Raw genomic sequence first — 21,979 nt, 5'->3', positions numbered from 1 at the left:
CAGCCAGTGTATTTTCTGTACCTATGAGCTCGATTTTTTTTAGTACATATATGTTAAATGTATTTTATTTACATATTATAAATATACACATATTTTTTAGATTCCATATGTAAGAGATCATACAGGATTTGTCTTTCTTTGACTTAAGCTTCTTCTGCATCTGTTGAGATGATCGTCTTCGTATCTACATTAGCTCATTTGCAGATGTTGAACCATCCTTACATCCCTGGAATAATCCCCACTTGATCATAGTGTATGATTCTTTTAATGTCGTGTTAAATTATGGCTTGCTGATATGTCGTTGAGAATTTTTACATCTGTGTTCATCCAGGATATTGACCTGTAATTTTTCTTTCTTTTGGCATCTTTGTCTGGCTTTGGTATCAGGGTAGGTGGCCTCATACAGTGAGTTTGAAAGAGGTCCCCTCTGTATTTTGGAAGAGTTTGAGAAAGATTGGTATTAATTCTTCTTTGAATGTTTGGTGGAATTCACTAGTGAAGCAGTCTGGTCTGGACTTTCATTTGTTGAGGGTTGTTTTTTTTGTTGTTTTGTTTTGCTTTTTTGTTTTTTTTATGGGTTCAGTTTCCTTACTAGTAAACATGTTTGATATAAGTACAGCCATTTCTGCTTTCTTTTGGTTTTCGTTTGCATGGAATATCTTTTCTCATTTCTTCACTTTCAGTCTGTATGTGTCTTTATGTCTAAAATGAATCTCTTCTAGGCAACATATAGAAGGGTCTTGGTATTTTATCTATTTAGCCACTCTGTGTCTTTCAATTGGAGAAATTAGTCCATTTACATTCAAAGTAATTATTAATAGGTATGTGTTTATTGCCATTTTGTTAATTATTTTCTGACTATTTCTATAGTTTTTCTCTGTTTCTTTTTCTCTTACACTCTTCTTTAGTGGTTTGATGGCTTTCTTTAGTGTTATTCTTATATTCTCTTCTGTCTATTTTTTGTTGTTTCTTTCTAGTTACCATGAGGCTTACATATATCTACAACAGTCTATTTTAAGTTGATAACAACTTGGTTTAATCCCATTATAAAGCTCAACATTCTTGTTCTTCCCCCTCATGTTTTGTTTTTGCTGTCACATTTTTTATCTTATATGTCAATTAATTATTATAATCAAAGATGTTTTTACTACCTTGCCTATTAACCTTCATACTATCTTTGTAAGTGATTAATCCTCTATCTTTACTATATATTTACCTTTCTGGTGAAATTTATTTTCATGTGTGTCCTCGTTACTAATTAACACCTTTTCTATTCAGCTTAAAGTCCTTTTAATATTTCTTGTAAGGCTCGGTTAGTGGTGATGACTCATTTAGCATTTGCTTGTCTGGAATACTCTGTTTTTCACTTCTGAATGATAACTTGCTAGGTAAAGTATTCTTGGTTGGCAAGGTTTTTTTTCAGTCCTTTGAATACCTTGTGCCATTCCCTCTGGCATGCAACATCACTGCTGAAAAATCTGCTCATTGCTTTATGGGTGTTCCCTTCTATGTAACAAGTTGTTTTTCTACTGTTGATTTTAATATACTCTCTTTGTCTTTAACTTTTGACATTTTGGGAGCACCTTGGTGGCTTGGTTGTGTAAGTGTCCAACTCTCAATTTTGGCTCAGGTCATGATCTCACAGCTCATGAGTTCAAGCCCCGCATCAGGCTTTGTGCTGACAGAATGGGAATAAAATTCTAAGACCTTTATATATGCTTTCTCCTTCTTTCTCTGGTCCTTCTTCTCTCTTTCTCTCTCTCTCAAGATAAATAAATAAACTTTAAAAAATGACATTTTAATTATAATGTGTCATGGTGTGGGTCTCTCAACTCCTCTTCTTCGGAACTTGCTGGGATTCTTGGGTCTGGATGTTGGTTTCCTTCCCCATGTTAGAGAAGTTTTCAGTTATTATTTTTTAAAGTAAGATTTCTGCCTCTTTAACTTCTCTTTCCTGGGGCCCTGTAGTTCAAATGTTAGTTTGTTTGATGTTGTCCCTTAAGTCTCTTAAATTATCTTCACTTTTAAAAAAATTCTTTTTTCTTTTTGATGCTTTAATGGGGTTTGTTCCACTGCCTTGTCTTTGAGTTGACTGATCCTTTCTTCTACTTCATCTGTTCTGCTGTTGAACTTAATTAGCTCAGTTACTATATTCTTCAACATTGTGACTTCTATTTGATACTTTTTATATTTCTCATCTCTTTGTTGAAGTCCTCACTGTGTTCATCCATCCTTTTCAGTTTTGGGGGGTGGTTTTCCTTATGACCATTACTTTGAAATTTTATTGGGTAAATTATTTATCTCCATTTTATTAAGATTTTTTCCCGAGGTTGTATCTTGTCCTTTCATTGGAACATATCCTTTGTTCTGTTTTTCATCTTGCTTAACTCTATTGGTTTTATACAATATATGAAATAACTACCTCTCCCAGTCTTAAAAGAGTGGCCTCATGTAGGAGATGAACCTTATCATTCAACGTTGCCTCAGCTCTTGATTGTCTCTTAAATCTATATGCTTGTTCAAGCTGCCCATTATATTTTTAATAGTTCCCAGTACCTGAAGATGTGCCAAGACCTCTTGTCCCATAGGGGAGGATCTCAGCACTTGGACTCAGGCTGACTGGAAGCCACACCCTCAAGCATTAGCTTTTAAAAGTATGCAAATATATACAGTCCTGTGTACCATAACTATAGCCCCTCTGACCATGAGAACCAGGTGATCTAGAGGTGTCCACTGGATGACAGCCATAGAGATTGGGGCTACAAACAAGTGTCCAAGCCCTTTTCTAAGTGATACTAGGGAATTGGAGCAAGGCCAAGAAAGAGAAAGCCAAGATGGCATCCATAGCCTACATTTCTTGATAGTGCTCCATGGGCTTCTAAATGTGTGCCAAACTGAAGCTTGTTCCTCAGGCTGAAGCTCCAGGACAAGCAAAGAGGCCTCCTTCACAGAAGATTGAAGAGTATGCCTCAGTCCGCTGTCTTGCAGTGTCCTGGGCTGGTAGCCTGCCAAGCACCATCTTTATGATAGCCACAGTCTCATGGGACCCAGAAATGCAAGCCCCCCCAAGATACCAGAGCCAAATATTAAGGAGTGTCCCTGGGTGACAGCTGCATTAACCAGGGCACCAGACACAAAAACTAGGGCACCAGATGTGTGTAAAGCTCCCTTCCAGGAGACACTGGTGCTTTGGAGCATGATAAAGTGTGAGTACAAAGATAGCGCCTGCCCTCCAAGGTCTCTAGACAGGATTACAGCCACCCCTAGGATGCATGTTTTATTAGAATACTGCCCCCTCAGGCCTCAGTCATGATGATTAGCTAATAGTCCTCCTTCCTAGAATAACCGAGCTCCTGAATTTGTTGCCTATTGCTATGCCCTAGGGGTGGTAGCTTTTTAAGACCTCTCTGTCCTTTGGTTACAGTCCTGTGGGACTCACTGTATAAGCCCCAATGGCCACCAGAGCCATGTGATGTAGAGGTATCTTCTGGCAGAAGTCACAAAAATCAGGGGCCACATAGGGGTATGAGCTTCTTTCTGGGTGATGCCAGTTATCAGTTGTATGGGACCAGGAATGCAAACTCCCCGGCCTCCAGAGCCAGGTGATCAAGAGGTGACTCCCAGGTCGTAGTCACAAAAATTGAGGCACCAGACCCATATAAAAGCTCTCTTCCAGGAGATACTGGTGTTCTGGAATATGGGAGAGGGAGAGCATGAAGATGGCCTGTGCCAGTCTCCATCCCCAGAGAGTATTCCAGCAGGCTTCTACATGTGTGTATTAAGTTAGATGCCTGTACCTCAGGCCAGTTCTTTAATATAAGCAGGTGAGCCTCCTTCACTTTAAGTCTGGGCACAGTCAGCTGCCTCTGAGCTGGGCCCCGGGGCAGGGGAGTCTGAGCGCACAATCCTCTGAGAGCAGTTTCTCAGATCACTAGAGTCTTGTGGGTCTCAGGATGTAAGCCCTGTTGGCTTTCAAAGTTAGATGTTTTGGGGGGCTCATCTCTCAAGTATATGTCTTAAAAGTTGGATGCTCAGTGTGGGGTTCGGACGCTTCGTTCCTCAGGGTGAAGCTCCACATTTTGAGATCCCTCCCAGTTACAGGATGCTGCACTGGGGGTGAGGTTTATGGTGAGACTGTGTCCCAGCCTCTCCTCCCTGCTTTGATGGTTTTCTTCTCATTTGCCCAGTGTGTAATCATCAGGCAGCTAGCCTTTAGATTTTTCTAAAAGGAAATTATTTCATCTGATGCTGTACAATCTGTGTGTCCACGGGGGGAAGTGAGTTCGGGATCTTCCTACACTGCCATCTTGAATTGTCACCCTAGATGTTTTACTTAGCACAAAGAGGTATTTATTGTTAACTTTATTATTTCACCTTGATTATGCAAAACACAATTAACCTCTAGTTCTTTTCTCTCTAGCACATGATAGTGATGGAAGACATGCTGAAAGACTTTCTTCTTGGAGAACACCTATTATTGGTTGGCAATCAGGTGAGTTATGGCTGGAACTCAGGTACTAATGAATAAATGATAGTAACAGTTTAAAAGCAGTAAGTCTCTTCTTGTTGGAATATGTTTTTAGAAGTGATTCTTCTTTTTCCTACCAAAATGACTGATTTAATTAGGCAAAGAGGGCCTTCTACCTTCTAAGTTTTAGAATTATGTCCTGGCTTAAATCCCCATTCAGTCACCCATCAAGTTCTGTCCCTTCTACCTCCTAAGTATCTACTCTTCTTTCCTGTATCTGTCACCCTAGCCCAGCTCGCCGTCACCTGTCACCTGGTCTACAGCAGTACTTTGCTAACATAGCTCCACGTCAACCTTACTCTCACTCCGATCTACTCCTCACTCTGCAGCCAGGTTGATACTTGTCAAATTAAAATCTGATCAGGTCTCCCTTTTTCGCTTAAATTGGCTTTCCATTGTTCTTAGGTATAGTCTTCAGTATGGCTTACAGTGTCCTGCAGGATCTGGCCTCTGCCCACCTTTCTAGTCCTAAGCCTTGGCTCCTTCCTTTCTCTCACTCGGTGTTAGCTTGAGCCACTCTGAACTTGCTTCAGTTTCTTATCTCTGCCCTGGTCCTTGCTGCCTGCCCTTCTGTCTACAAGGAGCACTCCCAGTCCTCTTCCTCCGCCCCTTTCCCCTAACTCCTGAGAGGTCTCCCCTTGTCCCTAGCTGAATTCAATTTATCCTCCTTCTACACCCTTCTATGTTTCTGTCCTCACACTAGTCATGTTACTGTGTCTATGTGTAGAATGACTGTCTTTCCAACTTGTCTATATGATCTTCAAGGGCAGGGACCATGGTTTTCTTGCTTCTCTCTGTATCCTTGGTTACTAGAACAGTGTCTGCTACATTGTAGATATTCACCATGTGTTTATGGAGGGACGGGATGGATATTTTCTGTTTAGAAGGTTCTGATAATGTTCCCCAGTTGAATTGTCAGATTCACAGTGAACAGCACCTTTGGTTTTTTTAAATGGGTCTTAAATTAATGATAAACTTTCAGAAGGAGTTTAGCCTTTATTTTTCCTTTTTTTTTTTTAAACTTATAAAGACAACACATGTTCTTCATATATTTAGTCCCTCAAACTTATAATTTTAAAGTGTTGGGTTTTTTAAGTTTTTATTTATTTATTTTGAGAGAGAGAGAGAGAGAGAGAGAGAGAGAATACACGTAAGTGAGGGTAGGGCAGAGAGAGAATCCCAAGCAGTACAGAGGCAGATGTGGGGCTGGATCCCACAAACCGTGAGATCATGACCTGAGGTGAAATTAAGAGTTGACAGTTAACCGACTAAAACACCCAGGTGCCCCAAAGTGTTGATTTTTTTTTTTTTTTTTTTTTTACTAAACGTGGGCCAATCGAATGGCTTACTGATCGAGTACATAGGCTTAGAAGTTAACTGGTTCAAGCTGCAATAGCAACCCTGTCACAGATGGCTGTGACTGTGGGAAAATTGCTTATCTTACCAAGGCCCAGTGCCCTGATATCTAACCTGGAAGTGAAAAGAGTATGCACTCAAGTAAGAACCACAGGAGGTAATGCGTGGAAAGTACCTCATGCAGTGCCTGCCTCATAGTAGGTGCTCAGTTAAAATTAAATCTCTGTATCACTGTGCTGTTAAAAAGGACTTTAATATTTTCTTGTTTCATTTTTTTCTAAATAAGAATTACAAGAAGTGTGATAAATTATTCAGGTGTTTTTTTCCACTGTTTAAAAAGTCCTGCCTACCTTTATGTATTGAAAAATCATTTTCCTCCCTGAGTAAGGATTGGAGAGCAATTATCCAGTATTCAGTCCTTGATTTCAAATTTTTCATCTGTCTCTGAAAAATGGTGACTCTCTGAAAATTTCTGACTATCTAGCCCAGAGTATTTCACAAACATTTTATAAGTGGTTAAACCTTGGTGCACTCAGTGTGTCCTTTTGGGACTTCTGCCATCACCTGGATGACCTTAGACAGAGACTCTGCTGGCATCTCAGCAGCAGCAGGCCAGACCAACAATCTACAGAACTGGGACTTGGGGAATAATTTTGCCGAGAAGCAGCTTTTCAAAAGGAAGGTCCCTAGAGGTCAAGCTGTGAATTCAAGCAGCACGGAAATATCCTAGGTTATACTGATGCCCTAAGGGTTTAGTGGGTGGGATGGAGTAGAAGTGTCTTGCCAAAGGCAGAGTTGACAGTTGAGCAGCTAAGAGAGTCAGGGTTTCAGAAGAGTTGTCTAGGTTGAAAGGTTAAAGTTAGAACCTAGCCAGTAACCAGAAAGACAGGAATCACACTCTAATCTCTGGGAGGGGAGGGGGGCTGAGGAGAGCTATGCAGGACGAGGGTGAGGTGGAACAGAGGTTTGCTTTTACTTTGTGGTAAGTGGAAAAGAGGCAGTGTGCTTTGAAATGACGCTAGAGTCATGTTGGTGGGAAATCCGGTAGGCTATCTCTAGTTGATTTCCAGTCCCAAAGAAGAGAACAGGACAGTAGGACACAGGGCCAGCCAGTGGGGTGGAGGCAAGAGCAGCTACCGCTCTGTAGGCATGTGCCTGGCATCACGAATGTCTCTCCATCACTGCCGTCACAAACTGTGCCTGTCATCAGCGGGTCTTGCCTTCTTTCATCCTTGTTCTGCACCCACTTGGGAGAAAGAAAAATTGACCAAGGGAGATTGTATTCAGTGTTAAATTTGGTATGTTTAACTGGCCTTTTTCATATCAGAAGGGTTTTTCTGTTCATTCATTATATACCTTTAAGACCGTCAGTCTCATATAATAAGACTCTTAAATACAGAGAACAAACTGAGGGTGGATGGGGAGGCGGTGGAGGGGGGAATGGGTGATGGGCATTGAGGAGGGCACTTGTTGGGATGAGCACTGGGTGTTGTATGTAAGTGATGAACCGCCAGAATCTACCCCCAAAACCAAGAGCACACTTTACACACTGTATGTTAGCCAATTTGACAATAAATTATATTAATAATAATAATATTACCAATGTTGAAGGAACTTTCAGATTTCCCAAGTCAGTTCTGCTTCTGTGTCCATTAAATTATCTAGTGAACAAGACTAACTCTCTTAGTCTGTTGTTTGATATCCTCCTGTCATTTGTCCATTATCTATTCCTACCCTGCTTGCAGCCTACTGTCTCATTCCTCCCCCTCAAACTCTTGTCCTCAGATAAATATAACTGCTTTCCAAACATACCTTTGTATCAGTGTCATATTCCAACCTTTGGTCTTATCAGCCTGCTCTCTTATTTCCCCCATCTTTGCCTTTTGAAATCCTTCCAACCCCAGAGTGGCAATGTGCTATCATAGAAGAGCGAAAGCTGGGAATCCAAAGACCTACATTCTTGTCCAGACTTTACAATTCTCTAGGTGATACTAGGTAGATTGCTATTACTCCTTAATGGGCTTTGTCTTTTTTCTTCTCTCTCTCTTTTTTCCCCTTATCTGTTAAATGATAGGATTGAAATGGGTATTTTTTTTTTTAAGTTTATTCATTTATTTTGAAAGAGACAGTGAGAGAGAGTGAGAGAGGAAGGGGCAGAGAGAGAGGGAGAGAGTGAATCCCAAGCTGGCTCCGTGCTGTCAGCGCAGAGCCCAATGAGGGACTCAATCCCATGAACCATGAGATCATGACCTGAGTCAAAATCAAGAGTCAGATGCTTAACCAACTGAGCCACGCAGACGCCCCTGGAATGGGTATTTTCTAAGGTCCTTCTGGCTATAATATTCTATAATATGTTTCTTTAATAAAGTCTTCCTGGACACAGGCCTGAAGCTTTGGCCCTATTCCTTGAACTGTTACAGCAGGTCAGTTATTGATTTCTTTTGGCTTCTCTTAGACTTATGCCTCTACCTGCCATCTCTCTACTAAACCGAGAGAGAGTCCCTTGAGAAAAGCCTTAATTATTTTTGCCTTGCATACATAGATAGTCAACAAATATTTGCTGAGTAAATTGCTGGATTGTAGAAGACTACTAAGAATAAATTCCCAATGAGTAGTCAAAATGATTTAGAAGTAGTATGAATTTAAAATTCAGGTTAACTCGGATTATTTTCAGGAGAGTCTAAGACAGATGGACTGAATTCCTTATTTTGTAAATTTGTAACTATCAATGAAGGAAACAAATTAGGTAGAATCTAGGGAGTGCCTACTTAAGAGAGTAAATAGTTAAGTGGCCCATTCAACTGGATATGTTTATATATACTGACGGGATCAGAGACTGGCAGCATTATCACTAGAACAGAATAATGGAATAGTAATCATTTTTAAATTTCAAATAATAATTAAATGGTGATTAATATTTAGCTAATTAAGTGACATATAACATTGTGCCTGCTTACATTTACCAGGTCAAGGAGTAGAGATTGAACCAAAGTGGCTAGTTAAAATTTAAACAGAACTTTTTAAATACTTTAGCTAATTTCAGTTCCTCTCACACTTGTTTTCAACCATTGGTGTTAAGATCTGGGGCGCCTGGGTGGCTCAGTCGGTTAAGCGTCCGACTTCGGCTTAGGTCGATCTCGCGGTCCGTGAGTTCGAGCCCCGTGTCGGGCTCTGGGCTGATGGCTCAGAGTCTGGAGCCTGCTTCCGATTCTGTGTCTCCCTCTCTCTCTGCCCCTCCCCCATTCATGCTCTGTCTCTCTCTGTCTCATAAATAAATAAACCGTTAAAAAAAAAATTTTTAAAAAAGATCTGAGCAAGATTCTACAATTTGACTCTTTTTCTCTCCCAGCCTTATTGAGATACAATTGACAAAATCATAATATATTTAAAGGGTACAATGTGATGATTTGATATACATATACATTTTGACAAGATTCCTCCCACCTAGTTGATTAAACATTCCACTGCCTCACATGTTTTCTTTTGTCATACGAACATTTAGATTCTACTCTCTTAGCAAATTCTATTATGTAATACAGCGTTATCAACTATAGCCACCATGTTATACATTAGATCTTAAGAGCCTGGTCATCTTCTAGGTGAAATTTTGTACCCTTTTCCCAACCTCTCCCTATTACCCCACCCCCAGCCACTTTTCTACCCTGAGTCTAGCTTTTTCTTTATCTTTTTCTTTTGTAGATTCCTCATATAAATGATACCACGCAATATTTGTCTCTCTTTCTCTCTCTGGCTTATTTCACTTAACATAATGCCCTCCAAGTTCATTACAGTTAGACTGTTGACTGCTTCCATTTAGTATGTACAAGGGAGTGTAAAGTCACCTACACGATTTGTTGGCAAATAAATGCAGAGCAAGTACGACCCAGAGATGTGTTTTGCCAAGGATGGAGTTGTGTGTTCTCTTTCCCTGTGCTTTCCTCAGAATTCTGAGCATCTAGGAGGTTTCTTTTTCATGAACGTACTTTTGCAGTCATACTAACAGGCCCTTCATCAATGGCTTCGAAAATGCCTTGCTTCATTTATCAGTGGTATTTTCAGCACCTCTGAATATTTTATGCACCTTCTCATCTTCACCTTTATTTCTATCTTGTAAAACAAAATAATAAATAAAGGAAAAAGGAGAGTGAAGGCATAGCTGGTAGGTTGAGGACTACTGACAGTAGTGGTATCATTGTTTTTATTAGTGTTTTTTTCCTAAATGCAAAGTGACAAGTGGGAAAATGCCTATTTTAATCACATGATTTATTCTAAAACTAAGTAAACTATTTGTAGCAATTGATCAGGCTCCTTTCTTTCTCTCTTTTTTTTAAATGTTTATTTTTATTTTTGAGAGAGAGAGAGAATGAGTCCCAAGCAGGCTCCAGGCTCTGAGGCACAGAACCCAACACGGGGCTCAAACTCACAAACCAGAAGATCATGAACTCAGCCGAAGTCAAGACACTTAACCGACTGAGCCACCCAGGCACCCCTTTCTTTCTCCTTCTAAGACATTACATGATGACTACTCCAAAAAAAAAAAAAAAAAAAAAAAAAAAAAATCAAAAGTGAAGCTTTGAGGATTAAGTATTGGCAGAGAAACCAGCAGTGGGCTGGCAATAAAGTGTGATGAATGCTCTTAATACAAACTATCTATGGATACATTCAGTCTACCCAGCCTTCTGTTTGCAAACTAGAATCTGGCTGAAGTCCATGAAAGAAACTTTTAAATAGTTGAAGTTGTAAATTTGGAGATGCCTTGAAAGATTTCTCTGTCACCAGTAGCAGCTTTTACAGTGAGGAAGTTGAGTAAATGTTGATTTTGAGATATCTCACGGTTTATTGTCTTTATAAGCCCAAATCCACCTTTTCTTTCCATATAATACTATATTTTCTAAGAAATCTGATATTAGACAAGATTTTATAACTGTTGGAAAGCTGAAAACAGTTCCATAAATGTCACTTATCGTAGCAAAATTAAGTAACCCACATCTTATTTTGGTGAAGTGAATTGATTTTTGTTACCCTTTCGATTTTCTATGTAGGATTTTATGGCTCAGTGCAGCAACTTTCCAATAAGAGAAGCAGAATGGCTGCCTGTTAGCCAAAAGGGACAGGTGCCTGAAATGACACTAATCTGATGGTCCCTTAGTACATAATGCTGCAGAGTGTAGAACCACTTTAGTATGCCGCCACATGCATTATTTTCTACTTACTTTAATTATAACATTACATGTGCCTTTCGTGCAATTAGGAGTTTTCGTGCAGGCTTTTTCTTTTTTTTTTTTTTTTTTTTATCCTAGCATGACTTTCTATTTATTTAAGCTTGACTGAGAGGGAAAAAAAGAAATGCCTATTTATTTTTGAGTCAGTGATGCTTCTTCTGTCCCAACTCTACTGGAGAATAAGCTTCTTTTCTTCCCAGATTTTCTTTTCTCTTGATTTATAGAGCTATATTCTATTTGATAGGCAAAATATTGATTGTGGGTGTTTGGCGTTATAGAATCAACCTATAGGTGCGTAGTTTTTATTGTTTTTTAAAAACTCCCTAAGAATAAACTTACATTTTTGTGTAAGAACCCTTGAGTTTTGAGAGACAGTTGCATTTTATCAGATATTAGAAGGAAGAAATATTTCAGCAATATGGTGTTCCAAAGTGCTCAGCTATCCCTACCTAAGAGTGTTTTTCTAATATGCAGTATTTTAAGAGATGAAAATGTAATCATCTATATATAATGTGAGATAAAATTGCAAAGCAAATCATCATATTTTGATTTATGTTTAATGAAACATAATAATTTGTAGTCACTTCTAAATGAATATAATCCAGTAATTTGCCAGATCTTTCTTTTTTCTTTTCTCTTTCTTTTTCTTTCTCTTTCTTTCTTTCTTTCCTCCCTCCCTCCCTTTCTTTTCTCTTCTCTTTTCTTTCTTTCTTTCTTTCTTTCTTTCTTTCTTTCTTTCTTCCCTCCCTCCCTTCTTCCCTCCCTCCCTCCCTCCCTCCTTTCTTTTCTTTTCTTTTCTTTTCTTTCTTTCTTTCTTTCTTTCTTTCTTTCTTTCTTTCTTTCTTTCTTTCTTTCTTTCTTCATTTTAAACTAGCTTTTTGTATCATTTTACCAATAATAGTGGTCTGGTGAAAATTTTATACTTAGGCTCTCCTTGTATTCCACAGCCCATACTTTTGCCCTTATCAAAATTCTATTGTGTTATGTCTTCCTTATAAAATCAAAAGTCAGCTCTGGCTGATTTTTCACATAGGATGTCTTCTCTATCCCTGACTTTCATGTGCTTCATGTTTTTACAGTACTGATTCTTTAGATATTCTTTTCACTTCCTTGGCAATTTCTGATCGATCAGCAGTGAGATAAATCTTAGAAAGTATCTCTTAATTTTATTTTCCTGGTAAAAGTTGTAAGTGGCTCTTCCTTATCAGATAAAGTCTCCGAGGGAGACACTTAAAATGATCTGTAACCTGGCTCCAAACTCCTTGTATAATTTTAATTCTTCCAGATTTGAGTTTCTTAGCCTCCCTGAGTAAACCAGGCCCTTTTGCTCCCCCAGCCATTTTTCATATTGTTGGCTTCACACAGCACTTCTCTCATCTTTGCCGATGAAAATCCTGCCAGTTTTCAAAGCCCAGATATTTCTTCTTCAGCAAAACCTTTCCTAGTCTTTCCCAAGTAGAAATAATCTTGGGGTGCCTGCCTGGCTCAGTAAGTAGAGCATGCAACTCTAGTGTTGGGGTTGTGTGATCAAGCCCCACGTTAGGTATACTGATTACTTAAAAATAAAATCTTTAAAAAATAATAATAATCTTTTTTTCTGAAATTTTATAGTATTTTTCACTATTTTGATACTTTTTTTCAGTTGTGATATGTATTTGATTTTATCTACAACTGTAGATTTCATCTACAAGTTTCTTATGAGTATAAGGGTTAAAAATGGTAATATTTGTACATTTTACAATTTCCAATATCCTTTTTTTAAAACCATTTCATTTAGTTCTACACCAGCCTTTTGAGGTAAATGTTTTTACGTTCCACATTTTACAAATAAGCCTTCTAAAACTCAAAAAAGTTAAAATATTTGCTCAAGATCACATAGCTATTTAGTGGCAGAGTTAGGACTCTGACCTCAAAGTTCACACTTATTTTTCACCATACCACAGGAATGCTTACCCTAGGAATAATAATGGTAACAGCAACAAGAATAATAATATGTAATTGCTAACTTTGGTTGAGTGCCACAGGCTAAGGAGTATGCTTTACATACAGAGTACAGGGCGTTTTGTAATTTTCTATAAAAAGCAGAGTATGTAACGAACCCTTTTACTGGTTACTTAGCTTTAACAATTAATAGCATTTTATCTAACTTGTTTTATCTATTCCCCCAACGCTTTTTTATGTTGTCTTTTCATGCATTATTCTTTTATTTTTTTTATTTTATTTTTTTTTAACGTTTTATTTATTTTTGAGACAGAGAGAGACAGAGCATGAACGGGGGAGGGGCAGAGAGAGAGGGAGACACAGAATCGGAAGCAGGCTCCAGGCTCTGAGCCATCAGCCCAGAGCCCGACGCGGGGCTCGAACTCACGGACCGCGAGATTGGGACCTGAGCCGAAGTCGGCCGCCCAAGCAACTGAGCCACCCAGGCGCCCCAACATTATTCTTTTACATAATGCGTTTTTCTCATAGCCATCCCAGTATTTATTTCTAATATAACCACAATTCTGTACACCTAACAAATTAATAATCCCTGAATATATTCTGATACCCTTTTTTCATTTTTCCACAGCTATCTCCAGACAGTCATTTTACACTTGGTTTATTCCAATCAGCATTTAAACAAAGGCTGGAAATTATATTTAGTTGACGTCCCTCCCAAGTCTCTTTGAAAAAGGAATGCAATACTCTCCTGTCCTCTTTACCCTGAGCAGGGTAACGAATTTTCACGAATGTAAACATTTTATTCAGAACTACACCAGTGTTGATGAACGTCTGAGGAAATACTGTCTAGAATAAATTTTGTTAAGCCAGTTTAAGTCCCTCATTAATTTGTACAACAGTGACCTCAAACCATATCCATTTTTTTCCACGTTAGAAATAACTGCTTTCTTTTCTTGATTTTCATAGCCTTTGACTTTGAGATATTTATACATTATGAAAATCAGTAAGCATATCTTTAGTGCCAACTAAGCAGAACTCTATGCACGTTGTTACTACATAACCATATATAATCCTTTGTATCTTACTCCACCCATTAATCATAGGCTTCTTGTGATCATGGACTTAGTTTTTCTCCTGGTAAAGTCATGTTTGTTGAATTATTTAATATTGAGATGCTGTGAATATTTTATTGCCAAAATTAAAGAATGTGTGAATTTTGCTAATTAATAATTTGAACTGAGCCCTAGCAGATTGCTACTGTGCAACATTAGAAATATAGCATGTTGCTATGCCAGCAGAATTGTCTGATATCTGTAATGGAACTGAACAGTTTGTCCAGAAATCCTGTCTGTAGTCCCCAGCTGGTAGTGGCAGCAGGGAATTTGATAACTAAATGTGCTATGATTCTAGGAGCTCTAGCAGCCTGGGAGTCCCAAGGGTATGAAATACTTGGGTTTATCAAAGATAAGGACAGTCATCTTTATTTTAGATTGTATTATGTTGTGTCCCTTCTCCAACCCCTTGCTTCCTAATGAAGTTGTTTGTATTACGATCTGGAAATTCTTGACCATTCAGTGTTTCTTAGTGAATGTTCTTTTGCACTTATTTTGAATTTGCATGTTGTTCTTGCACACATATTGATTTTTCTTTTCCCTCCACAAGATTTGTCATGGTTGCTTTGGTCATACCTAATGACCAAACTACCTAAGAGTATACCTTTGCCATTTATAGCAGCACAGTATTTCAAAGAGGAGTTGCAGGGATGTGGATTTCATCATTCCTGTTTGAAAAAGAGATTATGACTTTGACAGAAAGCTTTATAAGTAAGTGTGTTTTCAAGCCATGCAAACTCATAGTGCAGTTGAAATGTATGTCTTTCCGTCTGGCTTCTGGGTATGTTTATTGGCTCTGTTACGAATAAGCCACTTGTGTACATGTTTAGGATTGTTTACTATTCAGTTTTAATAATTTTTTTCTGATTACCTAAGTAGTGCAGGTTCACTGAGAGAATTTGGAAAATAAATTTCCGGTGATTTATATAGCAGTAATCTCACATTTTACTATGCGATTACAGAATATTAGAATAAAAGTGTTTAGGGATCAGCATGTCTAGGCCCTCTATTCAAATGAACAAATCTAGGCTCAGATGGTGGTAGAAACCTCCATCTGGAGAGAGAGAAAGCAGAGATCATAATCCAGGTTTCTTAACTGCTAGTATATTAAGTATATTTTCAGGCAGAAGCAAAGAATTAGAAGGTTCAACATTTGATAGAACTTTTAAGGCTTAAAAAAAGCAGCCACAATTTATTTCTCTCAATTTACTGTAATATTAGTCTCTTTGTTATTTTTTTTATTGCAGTTGGTATTTGTTAATGGCATTCATATAGTAGCTTTTTTTTTATTCTTTTTTTTTTTTAACGTTTATTTATTTTTGAGACAGAGACAGCATGAATGGGGGAGGGCCAGAGAGAGAGGGAGACACAGAATCGGAAACAGGCTCCAGGCTCTGAGCCATCAGCCCAGAGCCCAACGCAGGGCTCTAACTCACAGACTGAGATCGTGACCTGAGCTGAAGTTGGACGCTTAACCGACTGAGCCACCCAGGCGCCCCATATAGTAGCTTTTTTAAAAAGGAAATTAGGACACTGTGCAGAAATTATCTGTAAATATTATACAAACTGGCCTAACTGTATGAATGTTATTAAAGAATTAGGGAGAACTGGAAGGAATGCCCTAAGTTGAGGGAAACACATGAGAGAAAGCAGAACACTGGCAGTGGTAAACACTCACTTGGAGTCGATTTTAAAAATTACTGCAGAAGGAAAGATCGAACTTGACTTTCTCACTGTTCTCCCTCCTGAACCTTGGATTCTATACAGGGAGTTGCTGGACACATGTTTTAGTATATCATAACTGTGGAATGACTGATCTTGACTGATGTATGACATCAGGATATAAACTCCCATGTAAATCAGTTCAGTGAGACTACCTCCTGACATTTTGTTTTGCAATATGGTGAAACAGAAAACAGCCCAATCTGTTGAATCAGAATGGATATGCCTTCAAATCCCATTGTGTGCTGGGTTCTTAACCACTTGAAATTTAAGTTTGCTTCTCTCCAAGCAGGTACATTATCTCCCGCTCACATGGGCTAGCGTGAGGATTCAAGTGATTAAGCACTGAAAGGGTGTGTATGCATACAGCAGAGGGCTCCATAAATGTTAGTTTCCTCCTCTTTGTTTGCACAAAGGGAGCAGAAGCTTCCTGGAACAGCTTTCTACCTCCTTTTGCAAGAGCAAGTCGCATCACTTCCCTTTCCTTTCTTACTTTCTTCTTTCCTCAAATTTTAGTAGTTATTCCCTGCAGGTTATACGTGAGGTGAATGAGGTGTGCGAACTGGGGGACCGATCCTGGCCTCAGGGAGGGAGTTTTCCCTCCCAGCCACCAGACCTGTTGCTAAAGTACAGTGTGGTGAGTGCTGTAAGACAATGGCTTGGGAGCCCAAAGGAGGAGATTGTTCTGATGCTCAGAGAGAGAAAAGAATGGGAGAGTCAGGCAAAGCTTCCGAGAAGCGAGACATTTGATCAGAACACTAAAGAGTGAGTGGAAGAATTTGGATAGATGGGGGAAGGATGGGCTATTCTCAGAACGAACAACGTAAGCAAAGCTGTGGGAGCGTGAAGGTTCAGGAGACTGTTGGTTGATTAAGAACACATTTGAGTGAGACTTGCAGAGGGCTGCCAGCAGCTTTCAAGTTTACCTGCTATGACATATCCTTCAACATCTGGACTGGCCCAGGTCTCATCCCTGGATTCATTTTCTCTTACCTGCTCTCCATTCTGCTTTAGGTCTTTTCTCCTGCTCCACTCCTATCTCCCCCTCCCCCTTGATGGATACAGATGGAGTTTCCGAAATTCTACAGCCTTTTCCTTTAAAGGATTTTACCGCTAATCTCTCTGAGGAAACAGGATAATTAAAATAAGAAACCTGAGGAATGTATGAGAATTCCAGAATCTTTCAAGTCCTTTAAGTCATGGTCCCTGATGTTTTCTCTCACAGAAACTGGAAGCATGTTTACTTCCTATCCTTGGTTTGATTCGTGTCTGTGGGACGTAACATGTTCCCTGCTTCTCTTAACCCTGTAGTTGAAGGACCATCTGACTCTTACATCTGCGAAGGTCCTTCTCTCCAGGATATTGCCACAAAGAACACAGTGAGACGGAACAGTAATGATACAAGAAAGTGCATTCTCATAAGACATTTTGTATTTTCTCAGACTTCTCATTCCACAGCTTCCTTCTCCCTTTTTAAATTTTCAACTCACTAAATATTATCCCTAATATGAGTTAAATATGATGTAAAAACTGTTAACTTCATGCTAATTTCTACTAGAGAATACACATTTTATTTACAGAATAATGACAACTGAACATAAATTCTCAGAGGCACAAAATGAAAATGGTAGCAGGTTTGTTTTAGCAGCTGCACGTTGTATAACGTTTCGTCTTTTACATTTCCCAGTGAGAAAAATGAGTGTGTGTAACTTTTACGATGGAAAAATAAGAGACTATTTATGTATTTATTCAATTAAAGTAATCCTGAGGATTTTGTGTTCTAGGCAAAAACTGATTGGAAAGCACAAATCGCTGTAACTGGTCCTTTCTGCTCCGCATATTTATAGAAATTCCTTTTGAGGTTATGCTTTTAGCATTTCCTCGAAGGAACCATCAGAGCTTTCAAAATTAAGTCAGAAATGACCTGATGAGATCTCTATTTTAGAAAAATAACTCAACAAGTTGTGGGCTGGCCTATTGTGAGTCCAGAGGAGGGAGACCAAAAGACTCCTGGCACAACGATGGGCCGCCCTTGAGTAGTGACAGTGAATTGGAGAGGAAGGAGCAGATATGGGAAGCAGGCACTTCAAAGTAAACAAATCCAAAATTAAACTGCCTTTTTTAAAAACTAGGCTTCCCTCCTCCTCCCAGCAAATCCACTTCTCCTCCCCTGTTTCATTTGTCAGTAAATGGCACCACCTTCTACCCTGTGGCCCCAGATAGAAACTGACACCTCTGTCTCCTCATCTCCACATCCAGACCATCACCAGATCCCATTAGTTCTTTTCCCTAAATACCTCTTAAATCCATCCATTTCTTCTGCTCCTTAGTTTAAACCACCATTATCTCCTGCCTGGATTTTTTAAAGGCATTTCTAGGCTGCTTTCTTAGGCTTTCATTCTTTCTGTCTGCCAGATCATTCTACAGAGTGGTTTTCCAAAAGTCAAAATCTGATCCTATTACTCCTCTACTCTACTTCTACTTTTGGGAAACAGCCCAAACTCTTTTAACTGGCTTCCAAGGCTTTGCCAGAGCTAGACCCTACCTGCCATTCTCGTTTGATTTCTTACCATTCCCTTCCTCATTGCTGCTCTAGCCTTTGCCCTCTCTCAGACCTGTCCAGCACTCCAGCTCACGATTGCCCTCAAGTTTTTACACATACTCTTCTCTCCATCTGGAACACTCTTCCTCCTCCTCCTCCTCCTCCTCCTCCTCCCCATTACCTCCTTAACTCCGTGACATCCCCACTAAACAATATTATGTGTGGTGGGCCTACCTGAGCCCTTTGCTAAAATCTTCAGGCATCTCGGATATCCCATAGCATAACACTTATTATAGGTGTACTCGTTATATTTGCTTAATTGTCTTTGTCTCTTACTAGATGGTAAGCTGTGAGTGTGACCATGGGCCATGGCTATTTTATTTACCATCATATCTTGCTCAGCTAGTACATTACCTGTAACGTTATGTGTTAAAATAGTTGACTTATTGGACAAGGGAGGGAGGGAAGATAGGAAATAAGGAAGAAAAGGAGAGAAAGGAGTGAGAAGAAAGAATAAAAACATTTTGCAGGTGGAGACTACACAGGTTGTAGTGACATTGAATGGGGTCATAGGAAAAAGTAGACTAGTCAAAAACGTTCCAAGGTTCGTTCATTGAGTAGCAGGGTACATGGTGATACTCTATTATACTGGGATTAAAAAGGAAAAGGAGTGGGTTTCAGTGGCAGCATAATGAGTCCACTATGAACATCTGGTGCAGAAGTTCAGTTGACAGGGATAAGGGATCTCAGCTGGAGCTTCGGAAAGAGGTTTGAGCCCTATGTGATGACTCCAGTTATGGGAGTGGGTGAGATTGCCCAGGGAGAGTATATGGAGCAAGAAGATAGCTGAGCTAGAAGTTCTGAAGTTCTAAAGACCCTAACATAAAGAAAAAGAGATCCCCGGTGGCAGCTGGGGATTTCATGTCACGTCCCACATCTCTGGGACTTGTAAGCCCCTAAAACAGTGTGTTGCTCCAGAGCAGTTTGAAAAGCATGGCTGATTAGGTAACTTTGGAGGTGGGCAGGGAGCAGGAACTCCTGGCAGTAGCTTTCCATGATCTGTTTCTATCAGGAGATCCTTTGTATTTCTGACATTACAGTGCGTTTATGATACTTGCTTTCTGTAGATTCTTTGAAGTTAGCAGACTTGATATGTTAACAAACACATTTTACTCTTCTGAATGTATCTATTTAAAATGTTATGTTTGTTAGAACATGCCATTTAAAGCTTACAGAGCTTTGTAGTATATGTGCAAATGTGAAAATATTTTCCTTCTCTTTGTTCCTGTGTTAGACTTGGAACTATCTGGGGAGAAATCCAGTTAGATATCAAAAAGATTCCTAGAAGATGAAATGATCCATTGTTCTTACATCAGTGAATTTGTCAGTTTGACAGTCAGCTCTAATAACGTTGAATCTTTTGTAGGTGAAATGTGTAAATTGGATCATTGCAAAACTTGGCCAGTTTTTACTAGTCTGGAACTCATCACAGTTTCCAATATTCACTATCTTTATTAACATGATCACAGTTCATATCTTACTGGGATTTTATACCCTTTTCCAGTACTTTACAAATTCTTTGTATTCATTCATTGGACAAATGTTTATTGAATGCATTATTGTGTCAGGCTCTGTGCTGGGCTCTGGGCAAACCAGCAATAAATAGTCCTGGACCCTGCCCTCAGGACATTTTCAGTTCACAGAACAGTGGATGAGAGAGACTTTATAAACAAGTTGTCACCCATATAAATCCTACTTATGCTTAAGAAGGAAAAATAAAGGGTAGTGTGGGAGGTGAGGAAGAGCCTAACTTACACTGGGAGGTAGGAGAAGCCTTTGTGAAGAAGGGAGTTAAGATAATGAGTGTGAATGACTAAGATGGTGAATGATAGAAAAGCTCCCCAAGGAGAAGGATGTGCATGTGTAAGGCCCCTGAGGTAGGAAGAGCTTGGAATCTTTTAAGGACTGAAGGAAGCTGAGTGTGACTAGAACAGTGTTTGGGTGGAGAAGAGTGGACACTGGAGGCCCGGAGGAATGAGTGGAGTCTACAGCATGTAGGACCTTACAGGCCACAGGAAGAATTTTCACACTTACTCTAAATGCGGTGAGAAGCTACTGAGTGGGGTTGAGCAGAATGACATAATCTAATTTATCTGTTAAGAACATTACTCCAGCTGGCAGTGTGGAAAATACATTCAAAATAGCATGAATGAATGAATAGAATGAACAAATGAATAGAGTGAATGAATGAATGAATGAATGAATGTAGGGAGCTCAGTTGTGAGACTATTGCAGGTACATATTCTTGCTGCACAAAGTCTGTGGATGAGCAGTGTTGGTGCCACTTGGAAGCATCTTAGAGATGCAGAATCTCAGACTCCAGCCCAGACCTACCAAATCATTCTGCATCTTGTTAAGATCTGAGAGGTGATTCATTTGCTCATCAAAGCTTGAGAACCACTGTTCTGGACAAGATAAGATATTCCTTTGGTTTAAGATGATTCCAGAGAAATTTGACAGACTTAAGATTTATTTTGGAGATAGAAATGAGAGGAATAGTAATGAATTGAGAGGGAGTCAGAAGTACTGAGGATGACTGGGGTCACTGCCATAAACACCTGGGGAGATGTAGATATCATTAATTCATTAGACAAATTAGCTGAGTACCTATTTAGTGTGAGCACCGTTCTAGACACTAGCAATACAGTAGTGTACAAGACAAGCTTCTTGAGCTAACATTTCCAATCCGGGATAAAGGTAACACACAAGCAAATAAATTGACAGAATGTTAAATGATAATAAATGCTTTGGAGAAAGATAGGGTTAGCTCTTGATTTTTCCTCCTGAAAAAGGTCTTCCTCCCCTAGTCTTTCCTATCCATTTGCTCAAGGAATTATCTAGAAGTAACCTTTGATCTTTCTTTTCCTTTACCCTCTCTTATCTAGTTCGTGAGCCAGTTTTGTCAGCTTTACTTACAAAACAAGTTGAATCTGTCTTTCTCCATTTGTACCTCCCTAATCTAAGCCATCACTGTCTATTGCCTGGATTCTGGAAGTAGCATTCCAACTGGTTCCCAGTTTCCATCCTTACACCCTCCCTTATAATTCACTCTCCATACCTATGTATTAGTTCATGTCACTTCCCTGCTAAAAAATCTTGTAATGGGGGCTCCTAGGTGGTTCAGTTGGTTGGGCGTCCAACTTTGGCTCAGGTCATGATCTCACAGTTCATGAGTTCAAGCCCCACGTCGGGCCCTGTGCTGACAACTCAGAGCCTGGAGCCTGCTTCGGATTCTGTGTCTCCCTGTCTCTCTGCCCCTTCCCTGCTTATTCTCTCTCTCTCTCTCTCTCTCTCTCTCTCTCTCTCTCTCTCTCTCTCAAAAATAAATAAATATAAATATAAATATATAAATATATAAATATATAAATATATATATATATATATATATATATATATATATATATATGGCTCCCTATCGAATAGAATAAAATCCCACTTCTTCACCTTGACTTGTAAACTTGGTTGGTTAGACCCTACTTACTTTTATTTCTTTATC

At 39.2% G+C, this 21,979-nt stretch overlaps 1 protein-coding gene across 1 annotated transcript in view; it reads left to right on the top strand.

The window, feature by feature from the left end:
- Positions 1 to 21,979, top strand: part of VWA8 (von Willebrand factor A domain containing 8) — a 365,564-nt gene that overhangs the window by 162,295 nt on the left and 181,290 nt on the right. Inside the window, exon 20 of the mRNA XM_058684129.1 lies at positions 4,421 to 4,492. Coding sequence (XP_058540112.1) covers positions 4,421 to 4,492 — 72 coding nt within the window. The remainder of the gene's footprint in view (positions 1 to 4,420; positions 4,493 to 21,979) is intronic.

The sequence above is a fragment of the Neofelis nebulosa genome, chromosome 1 (genome assembly GCF_028018385.1).
Source record: "Neofelis nebulosa isolate mNeoNeb1 chromosome 1, mNeoNeb1.pri, whole genome shotgun sequence".
Classification (NCBI taxonomy): Eukaryota; Metazoa; Chordata; class Mammalia; order Carnivora; family Felidae; genus Neofelis; species Neofelis nebulosa.
This window is presented reverse-complemented; position numbering and strand designations above follow the sequence as displayed.